Below are 23,740 nucleotides of genomic sequence, written 5' to 3' on the forward strand. Positions count from 1 at the left end.
TACTTGGGGTCACAATGGATCATCAGCTGAACATGAGCTAACAATAGGATATTGTGGCTAATGCAGTGTTTGGCTGTAAACAGGATAATATCGAGTAGGGAGTAGCGAAGTTATATTATCTCTATATATGGCATTGGTGCGACCAGTACTGGAATATTGTGTCCAGTTCTGATGTGCACAATTCAAGAAAGATGTTGAAAAGTTGGAGAGGGTTCAGAGAACGGTCATGAGAATGACAAAGAATTGGAAAACATGTTTTATAGTGGAAGACTCAAAGAGCTCAATCTATTTAGCTTGTCAAAAGAAGGGTAAGAGGAGAGTTGATCACAGTGTATGTCTAGATGAGGTACAAATATGTGATAATGGAGAGCTCTTCAATCTAGCAGAAAAGGTGTAACACTTTCCAATGCCTAGAAGCTGAAGCTAGACGAATTCAGACTCTAAATAAGGTGCATTCTTTTCACAGTGAGGATAATTAATCATTGGAACAACTTACCCTGGGTTGTGGTAGATTCTCCAGCAATGAAAATCTTTAAATCGAGATTGGCTGTTTTTCTATAAGATCTTCTCTAGTTCAGATAGGATTTAACTCAGGGCAGGTCTCTGGCCTGTGCTATCCAGGAGGTCAGACTAGATGGTCACAATGGTCCCTTTTGGCCTGAGAATCTCTGACTCAGGCAAGAATCATAGAAACTTCCATATGAGACATAAATTGCTGTACAATTAAACCTGATAATGAAACCCCTCATTCCCACCACACACACAAGGGAGTCATATTTTCTGGCTGTAGCACAACTGTTGCCTACTTAACATAGTGTAATAGTAAAAAGAAGCTCTAGAAATGGAGACAATTGTTCTGTCCATTTGGACAGAAGGCCATTAGCACTGGTCACTGCATTCAGGAGTGAGGGGAGGGAAGTGGCACCTGATGGACTGGATGCTTTAGGTGATTCAGAGCAGGATATGAACCTTTCACCACTAGGTCACTGCGCTGAATCCAGACAGCTTAGCAGTGAATAGAAATTCTCACTCCCCAGGGCTGTTTGGTGGCCTGTTTGCAGGGAATTAGGGGGTCTCAGACCATTTCCCAGGGGACAAGGGTCTACACCACAAACCCTTTCCTGCCATTTGGCACTGGTTTTCCCCCTTTGTTGGCAACCTCCGTGGAGAAGCAGAGGAGTCAAGGGGCACAGAGACTGGCCCAACCTTGCAGTGCAGGCCGTGGTTCTCCAGAACAAGAATAAGGCACCCTGGCGGGGCCAAAGTAACACGTGCTGCTGCTGCCAGAGTGAGCCTGTCCTGCGAATCAGCGGAGAATGTTCATTTGCTAGTTCTGCCCATGCAGGCCCTCGAGCAGCACCAGGAACCTCACAGCGCTACCTTTCTTCTGAACATTTTACACACTATGACAAATTGTTCAAATTTTAACACCAAAGAAATTCATGCACATTTGTAAGAAACTTCCTGAACTTACCCTACCCAGTAGCCATCCCTGCCAGCTACAGCATCGTTCCTATTTTAATATTTATTTCTAGAGCAACAAAGCCTAGAGCTCTTCCACATTGTGCCTGGTGCTGTACAAACCCAACCAAAGAAGGTTCCTTCACCAGAGTTCTTGTACTTTGTAAGTAGAGATTCTGGCCTTTTTTTCTCCACTAGCAGCAGCTATGGATTTAGTCTGGGAAAAGTTTCATACCTTCAGCTTAACTGCAGCAGATCCAATGAGGAGCAAAGAATCTCCATCCCAAATATCAATCTGTAGGTTATGGTCAGCTATATAACGTATAAACCAACGTTGTTCTCCTGGCTTCAGAAAACCAGGATCCACCATATACTTTAGCTGCAACCCTGGAGATTCTGCAGGAAAAAGAATGTATTCCTGACAAAGTAAATTAATCCTCCATGGCTTCTCAGGAGACTCATTGCTATCGAAGGGACCCCTGTGACTCCCAGTACCACTGTCTCTGAGAACCTCACAATCTTCACTGTATTTATCCCCACTACACCCTTGTGAGGCAGGGCAGGACAGGGCTATTATCCCCATTTTATAGATGAGGAACTGAGGCACAGAGTGACTGTGCCCAAGGTCACACAGGAAGTCCATGGCAGAGCAGGAATTGAACCTATGTCTGCCAAGTCACATGAGCACCCTCGCCACTGGACCAGCTTTCCTCTTTATAGCGGTAATTTCATTCTCATAATGGATGAAACCATTTATGAACTCCCTGAATCAGTCACTTTTAAGTTCATTTTGGGATTGACATCCACCCACAAAAAATTAAATTAATGTGGATTTTCCTTATTAATTTTCATTAACGATTCCACATGGGGAAGGAACTTTACAAACTAAAAATGCTCTGTAGGAGGTGGGAGATTAGTTTTGCATCTCTTGGGACAAGAATTTAATAAGACATTAAAAAAACCATTTTGCTAAGAGAATCTGATTGCATTACTACAGGTTGGTTGCTTAGATGTGCTGTCTCTCTCTGTACATCTGCTTAGCTATCGCTGGAGTCAGCAGTCTACATTTCTGAATCGTGTCACTGACACTTATTGATGTTTTGCCTTATGGCTTGACATTTTGCACACTTTTAATTATATGGTGTATAAACTAATGGAAACTTGATATTATAGCAGATACTAGTCCATTACCTTGACTTGGAGCTAAGCCTAAACCTGATTGACAAAAATCCCATTTGAACTATTCAAAAATTTAATTTCACTCTCCCAGTGGATTTTCCTCTTACCATAACACACTAGCCTAGCAAGAAAGAAACAATTTTGCTGACAAACTGCAAGAAAGGCTTAAAGCACTGACACGTTTCAGTACTCATTTTTAAACCCTAGAGCAAGGCCCAGGTGATTGGAAAAATTTAGCCCCCAAAGACTAGAGCTAGAAGGCTTGTGGTCCATCTGATCCAGTCTCCCATCTGCAACAGGCAGACACTTCAGACGAAGGTACAAGAAACCCCATAGTAAGGAACTGAAAAATGATCAGGCCATAGGGAGGTTTTCTTTCTAGACTCAATCAGTTAGCATGGAGATTTATATCCCTTATAAATCTGTATCCTCTCTGCTGTAACTCTGGTTTTCCATATACTTGTCTAGTCTAGTTTTGAATCCGATTAAACTCTTGGATTAAATGATTTATTGTGGCAATGAGTTCCAGAAGTTAGTTACACATGGCATATGAAAAGGTTTCCTTGTATCTGTTTTAAATTTGCTGTCTTTTAATTTCATTGAGTAGCGCCTTGACCCACGATGATGACAAAGGGTAAATTAGAATGTCTTATGTACCATCTCTACCCTGTTCATTATTTCATATAGCTCTGCTATGTCTCCCTTCAAACTTCATAGACCCTGGAGTATTTGGACATCTCATATAACTCCCAAACAATTGGCTAGAGCCTCCAGGACTTCCTCAGAGGACATACCATCTGGCAGGTGCTGTAACATCCCTCCTTTTTTCAAACACCCTTCCACCACTAGAGCTTACCACTCTTAAGGGTTCCATCTTTGTTGATCTGGAATAAGATATGGGAAGATGCAGCTGAACTGGCTGTCCCAGACTGGTCCATCTTCACCAGCTGCAATCGTGGTGTTGTGACCAGTGGGAAACGGTAAAACTGGAATGTGAAATACATAGTCTTTGGCCACGTTGTCCCCATGCCATCCTGTGGAATCCTTGACCAAAAAAACATCTCTGGATTAACTCCTCTTGTTACAGACCCAGCAATTTGTATGTGCTTTGCAAGTGCTTGTGAACCATTTGAGAAGCAGAAGAACTGGAGAAGATCCATAATATTAAGTGTATTCAAACTGGTTTGGGAGGCTTCCTTTGAAGCCATCATGACAGGAAGGATAAGGGTTTTTTTTGCTTTCAGTGAACTCATAGTACATGTGACTTCTGCTCTTTGGTACAGAGTTCCCAGCTTCAAGACCAGGTGGGAATGGTATTTTACTTTCAGAATTACAGTGCACTGTAGTCTGGTAAATACACAAATGGTGCATAATCAAGATAAAACCACCATCACAGAAAAGCCTTTCCAAGTGAAGCTTTCCTGTCTGTAAATAAGGAGTTACTCAGTAATTAGTTTTACATTACAATCTGGCTAATGTGAACAAAAAAATTAATTTGGAACTGGCTCAATGCATAAAACATCTAAAATGGAACAGTCATTGTCTCACAGGCACTTCTGGTGCTTTTGTTACCATGGCAGTTGCTCAGACATGCCTCAGCCAAGCAAGGTGAAAGTCCTAAGGAAGGGGCATGGGAGATGGATACAAGGACCTCTCAGAACCATCAAGCCAAAGAGCAGCACGCAGATCAGAATGGAAATTGATGCTACTGCAAGAAGAGACGTGAATCCAACCTGAAAATGGGGCAGTGGGATTTCAGGGCATTACCTGGTGAAGGCAAGGAACTGCAAAATGATTTCATTGCTTTGCAAGAAGTCAGCTTCTTCCCTTTGAGGGTTGAAATTCACAGGGTCTGTGGGGTCCACAACTTCTGCTGGCTCCTTGTTGCAATCCAGGATTTCTGGAAAGCCAGCAGCATGCAAGCGAGACAGAGCGGCCCGAGTGAGGACAGAGCTAGAGCTGAAAGAGAAATGGCTTTGAGTTTCCTGGGACCCAGACGCCATTGGAATCCTGACCCTTTCTGCCAGGTCCCTCCTGCTATCCCAGCATCTTCCAGATGGGGTTCTCTGCGGGGCAGAAGCATTTAGGGACATGTTCAGTAAGAGGCAGGATGACATGTGCGGGACCGTTGAACATCACTGAACTCCACCCCCATGTGCTTGCATCGCTCAGGCAGCAATTCCCATGTTCCCATTCCAGCTACCATTAGCCCTGCCTTAGAGCCTCACCTTCCAGTCTGTGTTCCCATGGCAACGATAGGCGCATGCACAGGCGTGAACGGCAGCTCCTGCAGCTGGTCACTTGCAGAGGAATCCAGGATCAAGGAGCTGGGGCTGAGGTCAGCCTCCAAGTGAGTTATACCACCGCTGCTGCCTCCACCTGGGAGCTCCTGCTGACAAACAAGGGTGGTCCCATGAAACGGACCATCCCCAGCTGGGTGGGGATAGAATGTGGCGAGGGGCAGGGCTCTGCAGGGCGCATTGAAGGAGCTGCCCAGCCCAGGCTGCTGCACTCACACAAACTGCTCCTTGTCTCCCTCGCAGGGCAGTATCGGGGTAACAGATGCAATTCCCCCTCTGTTCTCAGCAGAAGTGTTGTCATCACAGCCCTGCTCAGCTGAGCAGAAGATGAGCATCACCTTTCCTATCTCATATATGTTCTACTGCACAGATCACCAGGCAGGGCACAAGCAGAACCCAGGAGTCCTCATTCCCACCAAGCCGCTCCATAAAGGAGAGTGCTCCTGAGCAGGCAGAGTTCATGCGTTCTCACATACCTGGCTTTTCTACATTTTGAAGTCAGATTTCCCACATACACACCCCACATTTATTTTTGGCTGCAATGACCATAGGAATGATTGAACCTGGCCTAGCATGTACTGTATAGCTCTGTGGGAAGGGACACACTCCAAACACGCCCAGGTAGGAATATCCCTCTCTGCAAGGGCTAGCCAATGCAGGGGCCACCACATAAACCCAACTAGGAACCCTTACTGCACGTTCACGTCGGCGCATCCCACGGGAGCGGGGGACTGGAGAGCCGGTTTGCTGTTGCAACGGGGGTTTGGACGAGTGGCTTACAGGAGGAGAACGGGGTGATGCAGACAACTGGGATATTGACAACTGAAAAGAAAATTATTATAATTAAGATGATGATATTAACTCCACTAATGAGGCTGCTGAAGGAGGAACTGCCAAGGACTGTGGAAAATCTTGATGGATTAGGAGGGCCAGAAACTCCAAAATATGTTGGCAGTTTATTTCAAATGGTCTGTGCAAATTTAAATGGTCAGGAATGACCAAACTGAGCTACCCCTCTGCCGTTCAGATACGCAGCACAGCTCGGACACTTAGGGTTCCAGACACGCCTGAACTACGTTTTCTAATTCAGCTGTTGATGCTGCAGTGTGCTGTATGTTATTTTGCAGAAAAACCCACAAACGTTTGACAAGATCAAACAGTCTAATAACGCATGCTCATGAAGTATTAAATTTCATCAAAAATATTACTGTGTAACGATCTCTGTAACAAGAAGGAAAAACAACAAATTGAAAGCCTATGTTTGTATGTGGCCTTAAATCCTGAGAACTATCCCTGCAAAAATTATACGTCATTGTCAATACACTTCCACTGTGCTATAGAACAAAGCCTGCAAATCTGGTCTGCTGCAAATGACTCCCTTAAAAAATAAAAAGTCCAAGGCCTGAGAATAGCTCAGAGATTTCTACCCAGCAAAACATATGTAGATTCTGGTTTGCTGCTTCTGGGGATATGGATTATAGCAGGAAATTGTTGTAGTTTGGCCACAAAGACCTTAGAAAGTGATACCCAGTGGGATATCGGCATAACTCAGTGAGCTGTCGCACTATATGAAAATAGCTGTTTTCAAGGAAATGCTGCTGTGTGTGCTAAACTTCTCCTTCTAGTTTATATACTAATCATGTTTGTGTGTGGACATTTCACACTTTACTACCAAATTAGACAGGTTCTCTACAACAGTATTTTTCAGGGCCTTATTGATGGGAAAAAAATCAACCTGAAACAAACAAACAAACAAACAAACCCATAGAAGAATTATTTGTATTAGTCTTATAACTTAATGGTAATTGAGAATAAGGTAAATATATGATCAAAGAGAGATGAGCAGCCAAACCGGCTATTTCAAAGCCTGCCTTTCATGCAGTATTATGTACAAATATGATTTATGAAATATTGACTTTTCATCTAGTGATCTTCAAGGGCAGATTACAGTAGCCTAAACCTTGGTCATCTCTCACTGAAGACAACTATAAATGTCTCCTCTCTGCCTTCTCCTGGGCTACACAAATGACCACTGCTGACTTCCTCTCCTGGCACTCTAACCAAGTCACCCCTCCTGAGCCCCCTTCTTTGCTTCCTGTCTCTTCTCTGTCAGATTCAAACTCCTTTATTTATCAGTAGTGACTGGGCCACACTTCTCCATGGTGTCACTCCATTAACTAACTAGAATTACACCAGAGAGAAACTGCACCTTTAGAATCTTCACATTTAACCTGTTATTGATTTGAAAACATAAACTTAAAAACAAAAATCTGCTGCAACATTTCCCTTCCTGGCCCCTTTCCAAGGGAGAAAGACTCATCAAACTAAAATAATTGATGCTTAAATCTAAAGTCCCAGTAAGGCAACTGCAGAGGGCACATGTTGCACCAACAGGCACTTACCCCAGGTCCCTGAGGATAGTCTTGAGTGGAAATCAGCATCTGGGGTGAAGCTGGTGCACCTACCGGGAAGCAGAGACAAGAGAGGGTGCAGTGAGCCTGCAGAACAGCCAGAGATCTAGCTGTCGGATTGATCAAATGCCAAATTTTGTTTCCATTAAAGCCAATTTAAGTTTTCCTACATTCCAAGGCCGAAAGGGACCACTGTGATCATCTAGTCTGAGCTCCTGTATCAGACAGGTCAGAGAACATCTCTCACAGAATTTCTAGAGCAAATCTTTTAGAAAACCATCCAATCTTGATTTACAAATATTCAGTGATGCAGAATCCACCATGACCCTTGGTAAATTGTCTCAGTGGTTAATTACATTCACTTTTTAAAATGTACACCTTACTTCCAGTCTGAATTCGTCTAGCTCCAACTTCCAGCCACTAGATTGTGTTATATCGTTCTCTGCTAGATTGAAGAGTCCATTATTAAATATTTGTTCTCCATGTAGGTACTTACAGATCAAGTGACCCCTCAACTTCCCTTTGTTACACTACATAGATTGAGCTCTTTGAGTCTGTCACTACAAGGCACGTTTTCTAATTCTTTAATCATTCTTGTGGCTCTTCTCTGGACCTTCACCAATTTATCAACATCCTTCTTGAACTGTGGGCATCAGAACTGGATGCAGGATTCCAGCAAGGAATGCACCAGTGCCAAACATGGAGGTAAAATAACTTCTCTCCTACTATTCGAGATTTCGCTGTTTCTGCATCCCAGGATCACATTAGCTCTTTTGGACACAGCATCACACTGGGAGCACAAGTTTAGTTGATTATCCTCCATGACCTCAAATCTTTTTCAGTCACTGATTCCTGGGATAGAGTCCTGCACCCTATAAGTGTGACCAACATTTTTTGTTCCTAGATGCATATATTTACATTGAACCATATAAAAATGCATATTGTTTGCTTGCATCTGTTTACCAAGTGATCCAGATCGCTCTGAACCAGTGAACTGACCTCTTCATTATTTACCACTCCCCCACTTTTTGTGTCATCTGCAAACTGTATCAGTGATGATTTTATGATTTCTTCCAGGTCATTCATAAAAATATTAAATAGCGTAGGGCCAAGAATCAGTCTCTGGGGGACCTTGCTGGAAACATACCCATTGGACGATGATTCCCCATTTACAATTACAATTTTGAGACCAACCAGTTAGCCAGTTTTTAATCTATTTAATGTGCTCTTTTAAAACTCTTGGATGCAAGTTATCTGGACCTGCTGATTTTAAAATGTCGAACATTAGCAGCTTCTGTTTTAACATCCTTCAGAGCCTCGAGTGGAATGGAAAGAGTGCTATCATCACCACGTGATGAGACTATATCATCTGTTTTTCCTCCAAATACAGGACAGAAATATTTATTGAACACTTCTGCCTTTTCTGCATTATTATTGACAATTCTACCACCTCCATCTAGTTATGGACCAATACCATTGTCAGGTTTCTTTCTGTCCTAATATATTTTTAAAAATCCTTCTTATTGGCCATAGAGTTCTCCTTGTGTACCCTGGCTTCCCTTATCAATTGTCTATAATTCCTAATTTCTGATTTATATTCATTACTATGTACTTCCCATTCTGATATATTATTTTTTGTAGCTGCCTTCACTTTCTCTGTAAACCAGGGCAGTTTTTTTAACCAGCATGGCCTTCTTCCTCAGTTGTGGGATTGTGGCTTTTTTGTGCATCTAGTAAGTTGTTCTTAAATGATTCCTAATTATCATTCAAATTTTTCTGATTAAATTCTTCCTCCCAGCCGATCTGGTGAAGGCACTTAACTATGGGGATGGGAGATGCTGTATTTCAGCCATTTGGTTGACTTACTTTTGCAATAGGATTGTCACCTGGAAAAAAAAATGTGTAGCAGTTCTCCAGATTCACAGGGTTGTTTTTTTTTTTTAAGGGAATTAGGCTAAATCTGCCATTTAGTACTTTCCTGTTGTAAAACATAGATCGTCTATCGCTAGACAGTATTGCATTTTCCCTTGAAGACATGTGGTACTGGCTAAGTGGATTGCTTAATGAGATGTGAACGTTTTGGGATACTTAAGGTTTTCATGGCTCTTCTATTATTTCTTGTCACTATTTCATCTGTTTGTACATTCATTGCCTGGGTTTTGTTGTGTTTATCTTTGGCTGGTCTACTTCTTCTCTGGCACTAGATGAACTTGCTCTTCTACTAAGCGAGAAATCCTTTCGCACAGACTCCAAGCACAGATGTTTTCTGGCAATGCTGAGACGTAGTTTTGCTTTCTCTAATTCACACAGTCCAGATATTTAATTGGGAACATTTCCCAAGGAAACTAGTGAGTTTCCCTTAGGCCTAAATTACTGTGTTCTTTCGATTACAATGGATTTGGCCATTAAAGAGGGTCATTATTAGAATGCACAAGGCTCAGTAGTTGTCAGCACAGGAAAGGCGCAGAAGAGGTTTCTTGCTAATCAGTTCATAGGCCACTAGATCAGTGACGTAGATATATGCAAGAGCTGAGTGACAGAGAAGATTTTAACAGATTGCCTACATGGGAGAAGACAAGTATGGTTAATAGTAAAGAAAGGCCGAGTCTGCCCAGCAGTACTGTGATTACTGGCAGTGGGTCACTTTCAAATGGTTTAGTAAAGCTAGGATGACCACATTTCCCTATGCTGAATACGGGACAACTGGTAAAATTACTTATCTTCAAGCAAATGCAATGGCAATCGTACAAACGTTCAAATCAGCATCAAGCTGACTGAGCCCGTTAAAAAGTAATACTGCAGAGTTGGATTCTTTTTATTTACCTTCTTACCTTTAAGGCTTTAGGGTTACATGGGGAAGGGGTGACACAGACACATTCCCGTACACCTCTCTCACACCGCTAGGGTGACCAACTGACCCGACCCTCCCTGCCCGGCGCTCTCTGCCCTCCATGCCTGGCTGGGCCCCCAGGATGGACCCGCCTCTCCTGGTACCTGGCACCACGTCTTCCTGAGACAACACGCGAGGGGAGAAGCACACAGGGTCACATGGCCCCTTCCCCAGATTTCTGCCAGAATGTGGCCAGCAGCAGCTTTTCGGCACTGGGTGGGAGGGAAGGGACAGGCGCTGCTTCCAGCTGCAGAGGAGGAGGAGGGGAGGGAAGGGATGACCTGGCCTGTGTCTTTGCAGAGCTCACTTCCCACCCACCCCCAGCCCCGGCTGGAAGCAGCTTGTCCCTTCCTACCCGCACAGTGTCGGAAGGCAGCTAACACCTCCAGGCTGCTGCTGGCCACCGACATAACCCAGCCGCCTCCTGTCCCCTGGCTACAGCGGGGGCAGGAAGGGGTTAAGCCCTCAGGCTGCATTGTGCACCAGGGCCCAGGGAACCTGACTGCAGGGGCTTCAGGGAACCAGCCAGAGAGGTGGCTCAGCAGGGGAGGGTGCCTAGGGGACGGAGCAGCCCCACCCTCCCTGGGAGCAGGACCCAGTGCCGGTGAAGTGGGTGCTAAGCCCCTGCCCTGGGGGTTACTGTACAATCTGCAGGTTCGGGGTGTGAACAGGCTGGAAATCACTCCCCCCCTCCCCCAGAGCATAGCTGAGCGGTGGAGAGGCTGCCCCATGCCAGCGCTGTGCGGGGCTTTGGCACATGCTGGGCTCAGCTCCTCCTGGCCAGCACCCTGGGCTGGAGCGTCTTGGCCTTTCGCAGGGCACTGGCCCAGCCAGAGGCAGCGGGGGAAGGAAGGCGCCTGCCGGCCAGGCTGCTGGTGAGCTGAGCACTCTGACCAGGGGCTGGTTCTCTGCATGGCACTGGGAGCAGGATGTGCCCTGTCGGTGGGGGGGGATATGGAGGAGCAGCGGGACTGGGGGGTGAAGGGGCAAAGCAGGGAGAGGACAGAGACGGGGAAGCACATAAAGGGCCAACACATAACTGCTGCCACCTGCCCGCAGCTTGCAGCCAGTGCCGGCCGGTAACGGGATGGGGGGCAGAGTCCTGCTGGCCGAGAGCCAACAAGCAGCAGGGGCTGCGCCGAAGGACCAGCAGGGGGAGCGACTGGCCCCGCATGTGGTATCTTTGCCCCACCACCAGCCTTGCACGCACACCCCATTGTCGGCCACTGGACCCCCCCCTCACCCACTCACCACTGGTGGGGGAGTGGCTGGCGAGCAGGGATCCGGCCAGCGGCAGAACCTGCCAGTACTGATTGGAGAAGGGGGAGACCGAAAAGACGGGACAATTTACCCACTTTTAAGAAAAAGTCGGGACATCTGAAGGATGGCTTAAATAGGGGACTGTGCTTTTAAAACCAGGACATAAGCATCCAAACATTCCGCTGTTGTTCCAGATCCTCTCTGAAGTATCCCATCCTGTTAGGTTTGTCAAACTGCCTTGTACATCTCAGGAGAACAGGTCTCCCTGGGGGATTTCTACCCTTTCTGCTCTCGGATGCCTTGTATATGCCACAGGAAGAGCCCAACTAGTAGCATTTTGCAACTTCTACCACACTCTGGTATCAGGAGGGGCAGAAACACACTGGAAAGAATGTCAACCACCCAGTGCAAGCGAGAGAGCCTCGTGTCAGTTCTCCAATCCCCCCACCCTGTTTGCCAGCCTCTAGCAATGGCAAAGGCGAGATTTCAGTTTGATTTCAGAATTCTGACTGTTGCTGCCCAGAACAGCAGGGTTGGTGTGGTCTATAGGAACTAGGTATCATCCCTTTAAATCAGTGGTCCCCAACCTTTTCCGGGTGGCGGGTGCGGACGACAAGCCACCGAGGACCGTGGCTGGTGGAGAAGCATCCGCCAAAATGCCACCGAAAATCAGTGGCATTTTGGCGGCGCCGCTTTTCGGCGGCATTTCAGCGGATGCTTGTCCGCCGGACAGTACACGGGCACACGGAGTGGCACCGCGTTGGGGACCACTGCTTTAAACAGTTTGTGAGCCCTCCAGTGGCTCTCACTGTGTTAGAAACCACCGGGACCCAACCAGAGCAGCAGGGGTTTAGCGAGGCCCTGCAATGTTGTGTACATGTAGCACTGGTATTTGGATCCCCTCAACATCCCCATGTAGTTTCTTCATATTACGTCTATTGTGTAAGGAGCAAAAGACATCAGTTTGTGGCACGACAAGCAGCCGGACTGATGGGACGTCTATCCAAGCTTCTTTGGCCATGAAGTCCTGATGTGAGTCTCAGAGGGGGAGAGAACCTCCAATGAAGTAAAAAAGACAAGAATAAAATGGTCTTTGCATCAGTTTGGGATGCAGAATTCTCTTTTGCACACAGCCTCTTTCACAGCTACTTGCTTTAATCTGTTTCATGTAAAATCACGGTATTTTTTGAGCGCTTCAGAGCTTATGTGCAACATCTGCTCAGTCCTTCTCCAAGAGCAGCTAGAAAAAAAGTTATTCACGCTGTAAGAGAAGTCCATGCTGCACGAGTGATTATCTTTAACACGGATCTGACCTAACAGATTGTACCAAGTCCTGCTGTGCACTTATAATTACGATCAACTTCTAAATAGGTAAAACAAGCATCAGTTCTGATTACAGTGAATAAGCAGGGTCTGCAGCCATGAGACACCTAGCAGGAACTGCTGGAGAATTAATCCATTGGATGCATCCCAGAACAGAATTAATTCTTATGTCCCTTTTAATAAATGGGACGATATAGCAGCTGTCCTATTGGCCAAAATAGGCAACACCATTGCTCTAGCAGTGCACAGCACTAGCTCTTTCAGGTGAAGATGTCCCCTTTATCCATTCAAAACGGAAAGGCAGGTAACTCCAGTGGCAGGAATCAGCGTCTAAGTGCGCTTCAGTCTGGAGCGTTTGAATGACTGGGTAGCCCTTTAGCTAGCACATCAGCTCACACAGTGTCCGTTTTACTTACGCAATAATTCCCACTGCGGGGGGCTCCTCTACACGATGCCCCGTGACAATAAGAGTTCTGTCTTTTAAGCCCAAGGCAAGGAGGCACCTTAAGGATGTCTCTGTCGGTTACTCTACTGCAGAGTTTAGGGAGAAAGGGGATTGCTGCTATCAGAAGATGTTACTTTTTTTTAAGGAACAATGTGGGATTAAAAAAAAAAAAACTCCACTAAAAGCTTCCACATGCCTCTGGGCTTCTGGCAGGGGTTGGAGACTGATGGGAGCTGATTGGTGGATTCTGTTCAGGAGTCTGTTTGTGTAGCGTAGTCTCCCAGCTGCCTGCTGCTTTACAACGTGATCCGTCGCTTACATCAGAAAAACAGCCACAGGTGCTGCCCCAAATAATCGCCATCATTGCACTAACTTCCAGCTTCCATCCAACATGAACACTGAAGGGGATTTCTAGGTACACTTAAAAATAAAGGGAAGGGGGCAGGCCTTTTACAAATAACCCTAAAAGTCCCTTCTTGAGCAAACCTAGATTTGTTCAAGCGGGTCTGTGCACTCTCTGGATGCTCAGTTCCTCCCCTCACAGGCAGTTAGCTTTTCGTGAAGGGGCAGAAGCACTCATGACGTATGTTCAGCCAGAACCACTGTTGTCTCCCTGCACTTGGTCGCTCTGGGCAGCATTACAGAGCACAGCATCGCTCCTCGACAGCTCAAACACTCCTCCTCCTCACAATAACCTGAACACTGAAACAATAAGCAGGGAAGGGAGGGAGCACGTGTTATGTTTTGTTCCACCTGCGTCCAACATCCCAACACAATGAGGCCGGACTTTTCAAAGGAATCTAGCACCCAACTCCCACAGAAGCATTGTTAAGGGCTAACTAATTGTGACTCTCAGCATGCCTGTGAAGTGAGTAAACTTCACAGGAGAGGAAGCTGAGGTGGCACAAGGTTAAGAGACCTGGGGAGTCAGCAGCAGATCCCGGATAAGAATTCAGATCTCCTGATTTCCAATCTCCTCTTCCACCACAGGAAAACACCATTTCTGTACACATATACACACAACATAACAAATCTCAAGTCATTCTTATCGCCTATGTTCCCCCCCATACACACCCCTTTGAAGCCTGTAAGGTGCCAATTCCCACACCAGCTGAGGAAATGTTCTGTCAGTTTCTGTTGCACTCTTGGTCAATAAATCAACTCAGTTTAAAGCAGCTTGACTGAGTGAGCTCTCCCATCACTGAACACAGGGTTCAGTGCCATTTTAGAAATTACTAGGCTTTGCACTGATCTTTTAGTTTAAAACCATTACAAAACATTGAGAATGTCAGATATATTTCTACTCAAGATTAACTGATGTTAACACCTCCCAAAAAACACTGAAAAACTTTATACTGGGACAAAAATTAAAATACAAAGTCCAGATTTCTATTGCCCTACACTAACTCTGTTTCCATGTAAATGTGCCGTGTTATAAAATCCAAAGAAGTCTAAAAAGTCTAGGCTACAAGCAAGCAGGATTGTTTTTAAACAGATTTTTTTTTCAAAATTCTCCAGGAGGCATTAGTCGCTCTTTAGGAAAAATATCCCAGAAGAATTTACCATAAGATAGTTTCCAGCTGTTTATTAAATATAACACAGAAGTCGAAGGTGGAGTCAGAGGCTGGAGTACACTGCTACCTTCCAACTGATACTAAAAACTAGTGTCCATCTGGAAAGATTGCTTGAGACAAAGTAAAATTAGATTGCCAACTGCGCAAATGTCCAGGCCTGTCCAGAGATTAATTTTTCCTGACATTCTATCACTCCACAGCCAGTCTCCACTCACTGAGTGCAGCTGTCAGCAAAATAATTCAGATTTTTCATTCAGCTTTTCTAACAGTTGGTCACATACCAAACCAGACAGCTTTGAAGCCAGCTTGCTCTTGGCAGAGAAATCAGGAGCCAAAGGGGTTAATTATAAAGTTGTAAATGGACTTAGTTCTTTCAATGTCCTGTGTGTGAGTGCACCCGTGTGTGTGTATGAGATCTATATTTCTCCAATGTTCCTCATTTCATTTTAGTCCCAAAGTTATCTTGGGCCACACAAAGATGGTGTCCCCTTAATGTTATTGTTGAAAATTAATGATATCAGCAACTGGGTCTCATGAGACTGAAAGCACCATCAGCACCAACACTGAAGGCAGGAATCTCACAGCATTTTGAGTTTCCTTCATGAATGATTTCGGTGTCCCACCTTTTGGATTGTCACAGCACACTGCATTCTGCATCTGGGTTGGGTGGAGAGGGATGGTGTGTCTGCCATTAACCACCTTGGGCAGGTAAAGGAACGCTGCTTTTCAGCTGAGACTTAGCTGAGTTCTCCTGTCTGGATTCCCCCCCTGAAACTGGACTAAGGTTTAAAAAGAAACAAAACTGAGCTCTGCTTGTGCAATGTGCCAGAGTGGCAGCTCTTGGGCATTGAATCCGCTCTTTCCCGCAAGGCAGGTACAGCATGTAGCTGTGCACATACAACAGCAGTGCAAGCTACCTATGCTCGCCTGCCACCGGTGTGCATCTCCGCTACAGCCTGCAGGAAAGTTCTAAGAATTGTGTCCCACTGAGTCCTTGCTTCTCTGCTGAGATGGCTAACAAAGGCACCCGGTGGTTCTGGATTCTGTACCTGGAAATCTGTTCCTCTTCCTGCCTGGAACAGTTCTCACTACCTTCTAGGAAGCCCTCTTGAACAAGGGAAGTGACTGTGTCACTCTGACTTTCATTCTAAGCCTATTAAGGGAGCTGTGCTGCGAGAACAGAGCCCCCAGCATGCAAGTCTGGGCCGGACGAGCACAACTACAAAGGTATTTTTGTATAAATCACCCTAAGAGGAGACAGCAAGACCAGCTCTAGCGTTAGAACAAAACCTTTACCGGACTGGGCACGTGACATGAGGGCACCGCTGAGACCCACACAGGCAGCTCAGTACAGACAAGCAGGGAGGCGCAGCACAGTCCCGATGACTGTGCTGGAGCCGGCTCCCACTGAACATAAAACATGCTCTAGACCAGGACGCAGGCTGAGCAGTGGTGGGGTGGAACATGCTTCCTGAGGTGGTTCACATCAGAGGAGGAGAAAGGCATGTCTCAATCGCCAGTAAACAAACGCAGTAAACAAACAAACGAAAGGGTTTCTGTCAGAGTTAACAAAAAAAAATAGTCAGTGTGAATTTGAAGCTTTTTTTTTTTTTTTTTTGACAACCCTGAGGAATGAAGTCTCAGATCCCTAGAACAGGGACAGCTTGGGACTGCAACAGTGTAAGCTCCCCCGCCATCACCCATAACCTGTGTGTCCTGCTCCTGTCCTGCAGAGACCAGGTCTCCAGGCTCAATCTTTTTGGCTCTACAAACATTTGTCCTCTGTGCTCAGATGGCCAACAAGCACAGCAGTCATTGCTAATCTGGTGGAGGTCTGAACTAGGGATTGGACGAGAGCACCAGGAAGTAGACGGAGACCATTAACTCATTTCAGAGAGGCCACCCTGAGCTTTCACTAATGGCTTATGTTCTCGACGACGTCATGTCCTACATGGAAAGTTAGTTTTAGTGGTCCCAAGAATTCACAGGGTAGCATTTCTGTCGTGCTATGCAATAAGAAAGCAGAATGTTGCAGACATAGGAAGCCTATTCAATCAAAGACACCCAGGAGTGGCAGGCAGGGTTTGAATCTTGCAGCTCTTTCTACAATGCACATGTGCTGGTCAGTCACTGATGTGCCAACAATATGTGGCACAATTCTGGGCCATTACTGAAGTCTCACACCTTCCGATGACACAAAGGGACACAAAGGTGGGATTGCAATGTTGCACTAGGACCAGTGACAGGAATACTAATAAACTGGGTTTTGATGGAAGCCTGCTGAGCTGCAATCCCTCCCCTCTGTACATTGAGGAGACAGTTGTATGAATGGGATAGTTGTGCTGCCGCAGAGACTTGGGTCTTTTGGAGTAAGGCTGCCTCCGTTTCAATAAATGCTAATAGGAATTTAATGTTAACTGTGCAAACTGGAGGAGTTTGCTCAAGAATGGAAAAGCCAATGTGCATAATGTATTTAATGAGAGCCACTAACATGAGATATGCAGAGTGAGTTTGCTGAATTTATGGGACGCAGAAACAGACCTGCCTATATTTAACTAAACGAATCTGTTATTAACCTGAAAAGTAGTGAGCGAAGAAGGATGAAGGGCCAACGTGATGAGGCTGTTGCTTAGCAACCTGCTGCTGTTCATGCAGAGAAATGTGTTGGGATTGTTTTTGGATTGCACAATGAGGGTGAGACATGAGGATATAGAAATGGAGCTCAAGCAGTTGGTCATGCAGGGTGAGGATGGGGTAGAGGGAGCGGAGACACAGGCCAAAGATGGTCACTTTGTTGAAAGAACCAGTGTGGGAAGGATCTAGTCTCTCCTGGGTACCCAAAAGTATCAATGAAATTCTGGAGGAATGTGCTCTGCAGCACCTGGTGGTTGGGAGACTGTGGTCCAAAACTGAACCTGCCTGGAAGGAAAGGTGGTCCAGCATTGTGACATTAAACGGGTAGTGAACACACGGCTTCCACGTGACCCAGCATGACAGCTTCCTCATGACCCCACAGCACACGGGGTTTCTAAGATGGCAGAAGTGCCTTTGTGTGAAAACTCTGATCAGTCCAGATGATTGGTTTTTAACTAGAGTGACTCCACATAGGTTCAGGAATTTTTCAAACCGGTCTCAGAAGTTGCTATGGGAGCAACAGCCTCATAATGTTGGCCCTTTATCCTTCTTCGGTCCCCATACCAGAAATGTCTTTCTTTACATTAGAAACCATAAGCCCAAATGTATCTGGCCATTGGCAGGAGGGAATGGGAATCTGTGTAATAGCAGCAGGCAGAACAGAAACTGCTGCAGCCATTTTCAAGGCAGGTTCTTCCCTGTGGCTGCAGAATCTAGAGACTAATGGTGAGCCCCAGCAAAGAGACATCCTGGGTCAGATTCTAATAGCAGATGTGCAGCCACGAGTGATGAATAGCAGAGATAGAATCTGGTTGCAGACATACATGTGAAACAGCGGAAGAGTCTGCCCCTTATGTAAATACACCTAACCAGCAACTACGTCTCATCACACAACCTGCGTGTTGCTCCATATTAGATTTTGAAACAGCTTGTTGGTCAGAAAGTTCTTCAGGGGCACTCTGGTTATGTGACTGGCACTAAATAACTTTTCCTGACTGAATGAGGCTGCGCAGACATCGCTCTCGAGCTGGTGAAGGTGAGCACTTCGAAGCCCAAATCAAAGCAGGCATGAGGGAGAGCGCTCTAACAAGTCACATGCAAGGCAAGAGTGTAGGAATGGGGGAATGCACTACTAGAAAGGCAACAGAATAACCCTCTGGGCTCTGTTTGGATACGAGTACCAATCAGCGTCTACAGGGACGGGTACAGCATAAGAACCTGAATATAAATCGGACAGATGGAATGAGATCAGCTTTAGTTAAGGCCCTTTTGCAACAATCTCCTATTCAATTCTCTGAGGCGTGCACATGACACCAAAGAAAGGAACCGGGTATTAGTGATGGTAACTGTTTTAGAGGCAGCCAGACGTGTGTCTTGAAATAACTTATTGGTAATTGTGACCCATAACCACCATGCAATAGAACCAGCTTCCTGTGTTGAATTTTAGGAGGTAGCACTTTCCCTGAATAGATATAATCAAGATCTCACTGCTGTCCATGAATAGACATATTCAGCAAGCAATTAAGTAGAGATCAGGAGACCAAATAAAAAAGTTCTCAGAAAATTATATTGAAAAGCACAGTGGGACAAGGTTTCTTAACACACAGCTAAGGCAGGGAGAGGAGAAGGGCTGACAAGCCTTGTGATGCTGCCTGAAGCACAGAAGCCTCTAAGCCAGAGACCCCCTTCCGTCAAATGACACACTTAATCTTAACAAGCAGTGAGCTGGAGGAGAAAGGCAGGAGGAGTGTAAGGATGCAAACAGTCCTTGCAGAGATTCAGACTGGATCTGGTGTCTCTTCGTGATATATCCCTGAGGCAGCAATTTGGGTTACAAGTCTGTCTTCATCTCCAAGACACAGCCCCACAAGTTATGCAGACTGACATATACTTCAAGCTGTCCCTTTTCTGTTAGATAATGGATGCTTCTTCATTTGCCATCCCAGGCTGTCGTGTTGCGATGCTATGTGCTGTTAGATGTCACACTCGACCCCAGAAGTGGCTGCATTTCAGTGACAGGTGAAAGATTTCTTACATAAATCTTAATTTTGGAAATTGCTTGGGGGATGCTCAGAGGTGAAAGGAAGAATATAAAATGTAAGGGGCAAATTTGGCAGTCCGTAATCAAGCAAAACTCCCAATGGGAGTTTAAGGACTGCAGAATTAGGCCATAAGGTTTTTTTTATTATTACTGCTACTTTTAGGGTGATAGCTTTTGCTGAATGAGCAGAAACTAGAGCCTCTACTGACATTATCAAAAACTAGCTGTGAAAGACACAAAGCAATAACTATGTTGACAGTGTTCTTTAGAGTAAATGTCATTGTCAAAGGAAGCATAACCTGCCAATGCTTTCCAAAGGTCTGCACTAGTCTCCTTTAAAAGTCAAGCGATCTCTCAAGGTGCGTAGGAAGAAAGGACAGGGACTGGGGAGTATATTCTGGTGAATTGACTGAAACTGTGGAATTCTGACAAGCAGCAGAAGAAGGGACTCTGGATAAATGCCCATTATGCTCATAGTCTAAATGCACAGACTCTGGATAAATGCACATTCCCGGAGACTGCCCGACACTAGTCCCTGGTGTATGTGGAACAAGATCTGTCACTCTACCCAGGCACTAGGTTTGCTCAGAGCTCAAATGGTGGGCAAAACCAAGAACAGTGGACAGGTGCATTTTTAGGGCTGTGGGACCATAAACCAGTGTCTGATAAATGCCAATAGCGTTTGTATTCAAGTAATTTGAAAGAAACAGGCAGGAGGATTCATGTTCTTCTTGAGACACCAGAAGTTAGAATTGTTTCTATTAAAGACTCTTGGCAGGTTTTCAAACCTAAGCTTACTTGCCAGGCATTGTGTCTACAAGCTTTTCATATCCATGTTCAGCGTGTCAGACAGACGGATACACCCAGCTGAGACAAATTACACCTGGTCTTTCCCAGTCCCATGGGGAAGTCAATGGAATCTGCAAGAGATTGGGAATGTTATTTACCTGGGCTAAGTCTGCCAGCAGGATTTCCGAATACTTGTCTTAAAATGATGGGAAAGAAGGGGGAGGTGAGCCGCTGGCTTCAGGGCAGAGACCAGAGCACTGGCTGCTTGCTGTCCTGGTCTGTGGTAAGCTAACTCAGAATTCTCACTAACCTTTCCTGGTTCCCCAGCTAATTGTGAGGGTCTGTCAGGGCGGAGAGAGGGGCTTAGTCTGTCAGCCACAAAGGGTAAAGTCTTGTGAAATAACCCGCACCAAACTATGGTCACCCCAATGGGAGGCAGCATGACCAATGCATGAGCTCTACTGTGTAACCCCAGGCAGATGCATGTAGAAACTGCTTGTGCATACTTCTTCTTTCCTAATGGACCATCCCTTTACTTAGACTGTAAGATCTCTGAGGCAAGGACTGTCTTGTTCTGTGTCTGTGCAGCGCCTAGCGCAGTGGGGTTCATGACAGGGCTCCTGGGCACTCCCACAGCACAAATAAATAACACCAATAATGGCGACTAGATGGGATTTAATCCACTGGCAGTCATCATAACATTCTTCTAGGCAAGAGGAAATTTGGCTTATGCCACCTCTGCTCAGCCAGCAAATATTACCTACAGCAGCACCGGTGAAGACTTTACAAGCTCACCGCGCCACGGAGACAGAGAGGCAGATGTCCCAGGATCTGCACTCTGGGTTTCTCACTCGGTTACACATTGTGCTATTATGATGGCACTGAGGTCATCCAAATGTGCTGGGCGTTTTGTTTTGTTTTTACAGACTATTAGCTACAGCATGTTCCTGCTCAAACCTGTAGCCCAGTGTCGTTTCACATTCTGCACGATAGCTCAGGTTCCTTGCTCCCTATAGATTTGGCACTGGAAGTGCATGTTCAGATTAATTTACCTCTCCTTTTTCCACATTGTAATCCATTTAATTATATTGATTAATGCCAACTCAATTGCCTTTATGAAAAGACACTTCAAGCAAAGTCCTGCAATTATGTCCAGGAGATCCTAACTCAATAGACCCAAGGAAACGCCACTATTAAAAAGCTTCAACTGGCCCTTTCAAGATTTCTGTTTTAAACCTATTAAACAAACAAACCAACCCGACTGTGACAAGCCAGAAAGTTCGAAGGCAGAGTATGAGTCAGTACATATTTACAAGGCAAAACCCATGGCCCGACTGCCCTCTAGTGGATTTCATGATGCATAACGTGGCCTACATTTAGCTTTAATACTTCAAAATATGGTGCATTATTCATATCTATAAGTCAAAGTGCGTCACTAAAGCTGACAGCTACAATATCATTAGGGTTACCAAAGGACCCATAGCAGTTTGCAAAATATTCAAACAGAAAAGGTTTCAGTCATAACTTAAAAGCTGTTATGCATTTAAAAGTCTCTTACTGAGTCTTGGGAGAGAATGCGCAGAAAGATTTTAACTAAAAGCTCTAGAGGGAGCATGACAAAATAAGTTCAAATTAAATGCATTCAGCAGAGTCAGGCTCTACAGGCACCGTCTATGTATTTCTATAAGGTATAAACAGATGAATCTGCTAGACTATATTCTCATGATCTTTCAGCCTCCGTTTCAAGTAGCAGACTCCTGTACCGTGATGCGTGAAAGAGCAATGATTTGACATCCCCTCTCCCACACCTAGTGGGACAGTGGAAATGCTGCAGGTGTGGCTGTGCTGTTCCCAAGGAGAGATTAACCTCTAGCATTAGTTCAATGGGAGACAGTGTTTCAAAGTATACGTGCTACAAACACTCTTGGATCCCCAATCAAAGTTCAACAGGAGGCCGCTCTGAACCCCTGCTCACATCAACAGGTTCTAAAGCATGAAAATGTCATTCTGTTTTGAACAGAACCTCCAGAAGATAGAGAAGAAAAACAACTCTCCAGGAGGTCTCCACTCCATAGGCCTAGGAGAGATTCTCAAATACAGGCATGTTCCTACTTTACTCGGCAGCTGTGTAATAAACTGCACAGTCTCCTCTGCATCCACCGGGAGACTTGAAATGGGCTCCCTATTACGTACTCCACATGCCTCTGTTTCCAGGGGTGGCTGGCCACCATCTCTGACAAGAACTGGCCACCCTACAGGCACTAACTAGTTAAAGATGAAACTATGCAGCAAAACATTTACTAACAGATGACGTTTTCTGGCAGTTCCTCAAATACAGATAGTCCTATAGACTTCAGTTACACCACCACATTAATAAGGTAATACACTCACACACTGATGTTTAAACAGGCAGTTAAGTTGAGAACAATCTGGTTAGCACACCCATAGATAAATTGAAAAAGATTAAAAACAGCAGAGGGGGGAATGACTTTCAATGAGTCGTTCATTTTTTACAGTACCTCCCACGGTGAAACTATCAATTACATCATTCCACATAAAGAGATGCTGCATAAATGGGCACACTCATTTTGCCTGATTTTGAACCCAGTCCAGTTCAACTCAGACTCTAGCATATTGGGTTTGTTTCCTGCTGAGGAAACGAAGGGCAGTGGGAGAAAAAAAATATCTTGGAGGGGCCAGGGTTCAAAAGCTTGGACTTAACTCTCAGTGAAGTCAAAGGCAATTTTACCACCATCTTCAATGGGAGCAGCTGGGCTGGAGAGTCTTGCCCACATGCTCGGGGTTCAGCTGATCGCCATATTTGGGGTCGGGAAGGAATTTTCCTCCAGGGTAGATTAGCAGTGGCCCTGGAGGTTCTTCGCCTTCCTCCGCAGCATGGGGCAGGGGTCGCTTGCTGGAGGATTATCGGCTACTTGAAGTCTTTAAATCAGGATTTGGGGACTTCAACAGCTAAGTCAAGGGAGAGAATTATTTCAGGAGTGGGTGGGTCAGCTTTTGTGGCCTGCATTTTGCGGGAGGTCAGACTAGATGATCATAATGGTCCCTTCTGATCTTAAGTTCTATGATTCTATGAAAGATTTGGAAAATATCACCCTACAGTATATTTTAGCTGCACACATGAACACACAGTATACATGGGGTACCACTTCTGCCAGATAACTTCTGTTCCCAATGCACAGCAAAGCCTTCCCTTTATCTAGGAAAAGGTTGGATTTCTTTCCTTCTTTTTTAAATTGAATCACTCAGAGGCTTGCTATGTGGAAGGGTCACCAGTATAAAAGTTTGAGAACTACTGATCTAGGCAGAAAAGATTTGGTCCTTTGTCTCTGTACCTCACCCCTTTTGACACAACATAGGAATGTGCCATACCAGATGATCCCAATGGCCCACCTGGTCCAGTATCCTGCCTTGA

The 23,740-nt window shown here is 45.4% G+C and overlaps 1 protein-coding gene across 15 annotated transcripts in view; it reads right to left on the reverse strand.

The window, feature by feature from the left end:
• Positions 1-23,740, reverse strand: part of NPHP4 (nephrocystin 4) — a 99,702-nt gene that overhangs the window by 27,248 nt on the left and 48,714 nt on the right. For 13 of the 15 annotated variants that reach the window (XR_005590329.1, XR_005590330.1, XR_005590328.1 and 10 more), the window contains 6 exons: positions 7,343-7,401; positions 5,634-5,762; positions 4,869-5,032; positions 4,408-4,599; positions 3,497-3,684; positions 1,697-1,857 (listed from right to left, as the gene is read on the reverse strand). Coding sequence is in view for 12 of the 15 variants with exons in the window: in XM_039508892.1 (XP_039364826.1) it covers positions 1,697-1,857; positions 3,497-3,684; positions 4,408-4,599; positions 4,869-5,032; positions 5,634-5,762; positions 7,343-7,401 (893 nt within the window). In the remaining 3 variants the exon portion in view is untranslated. The remainder of the gene's footprint in view (positions 1-1,696; positions 1,858-3,496; positions 3,685-4,407; positions 4,600-4,868; positions 5,033-5,633; positions 5,763-7,342; positions 7,402-23,740) is intronic. The other 2 variants (XM_039508891.1, XM_039508895.1) reach the window with 2 other exon arrangements.

Source organism: Mauremys reevesii, linkage group 21 (assembly GCF_016161935.1).
Source record: "Mauremys reevesii isolate NIE-2019 linkage group 21, ASM1616193v1, whole genome shotgun sequence".
Classification (NCBI taxonomy): Eukaryota; Metazoa; Chordata; order Testudines; family Geoemydidae; genus Mauremys; species Mauremys reevesii.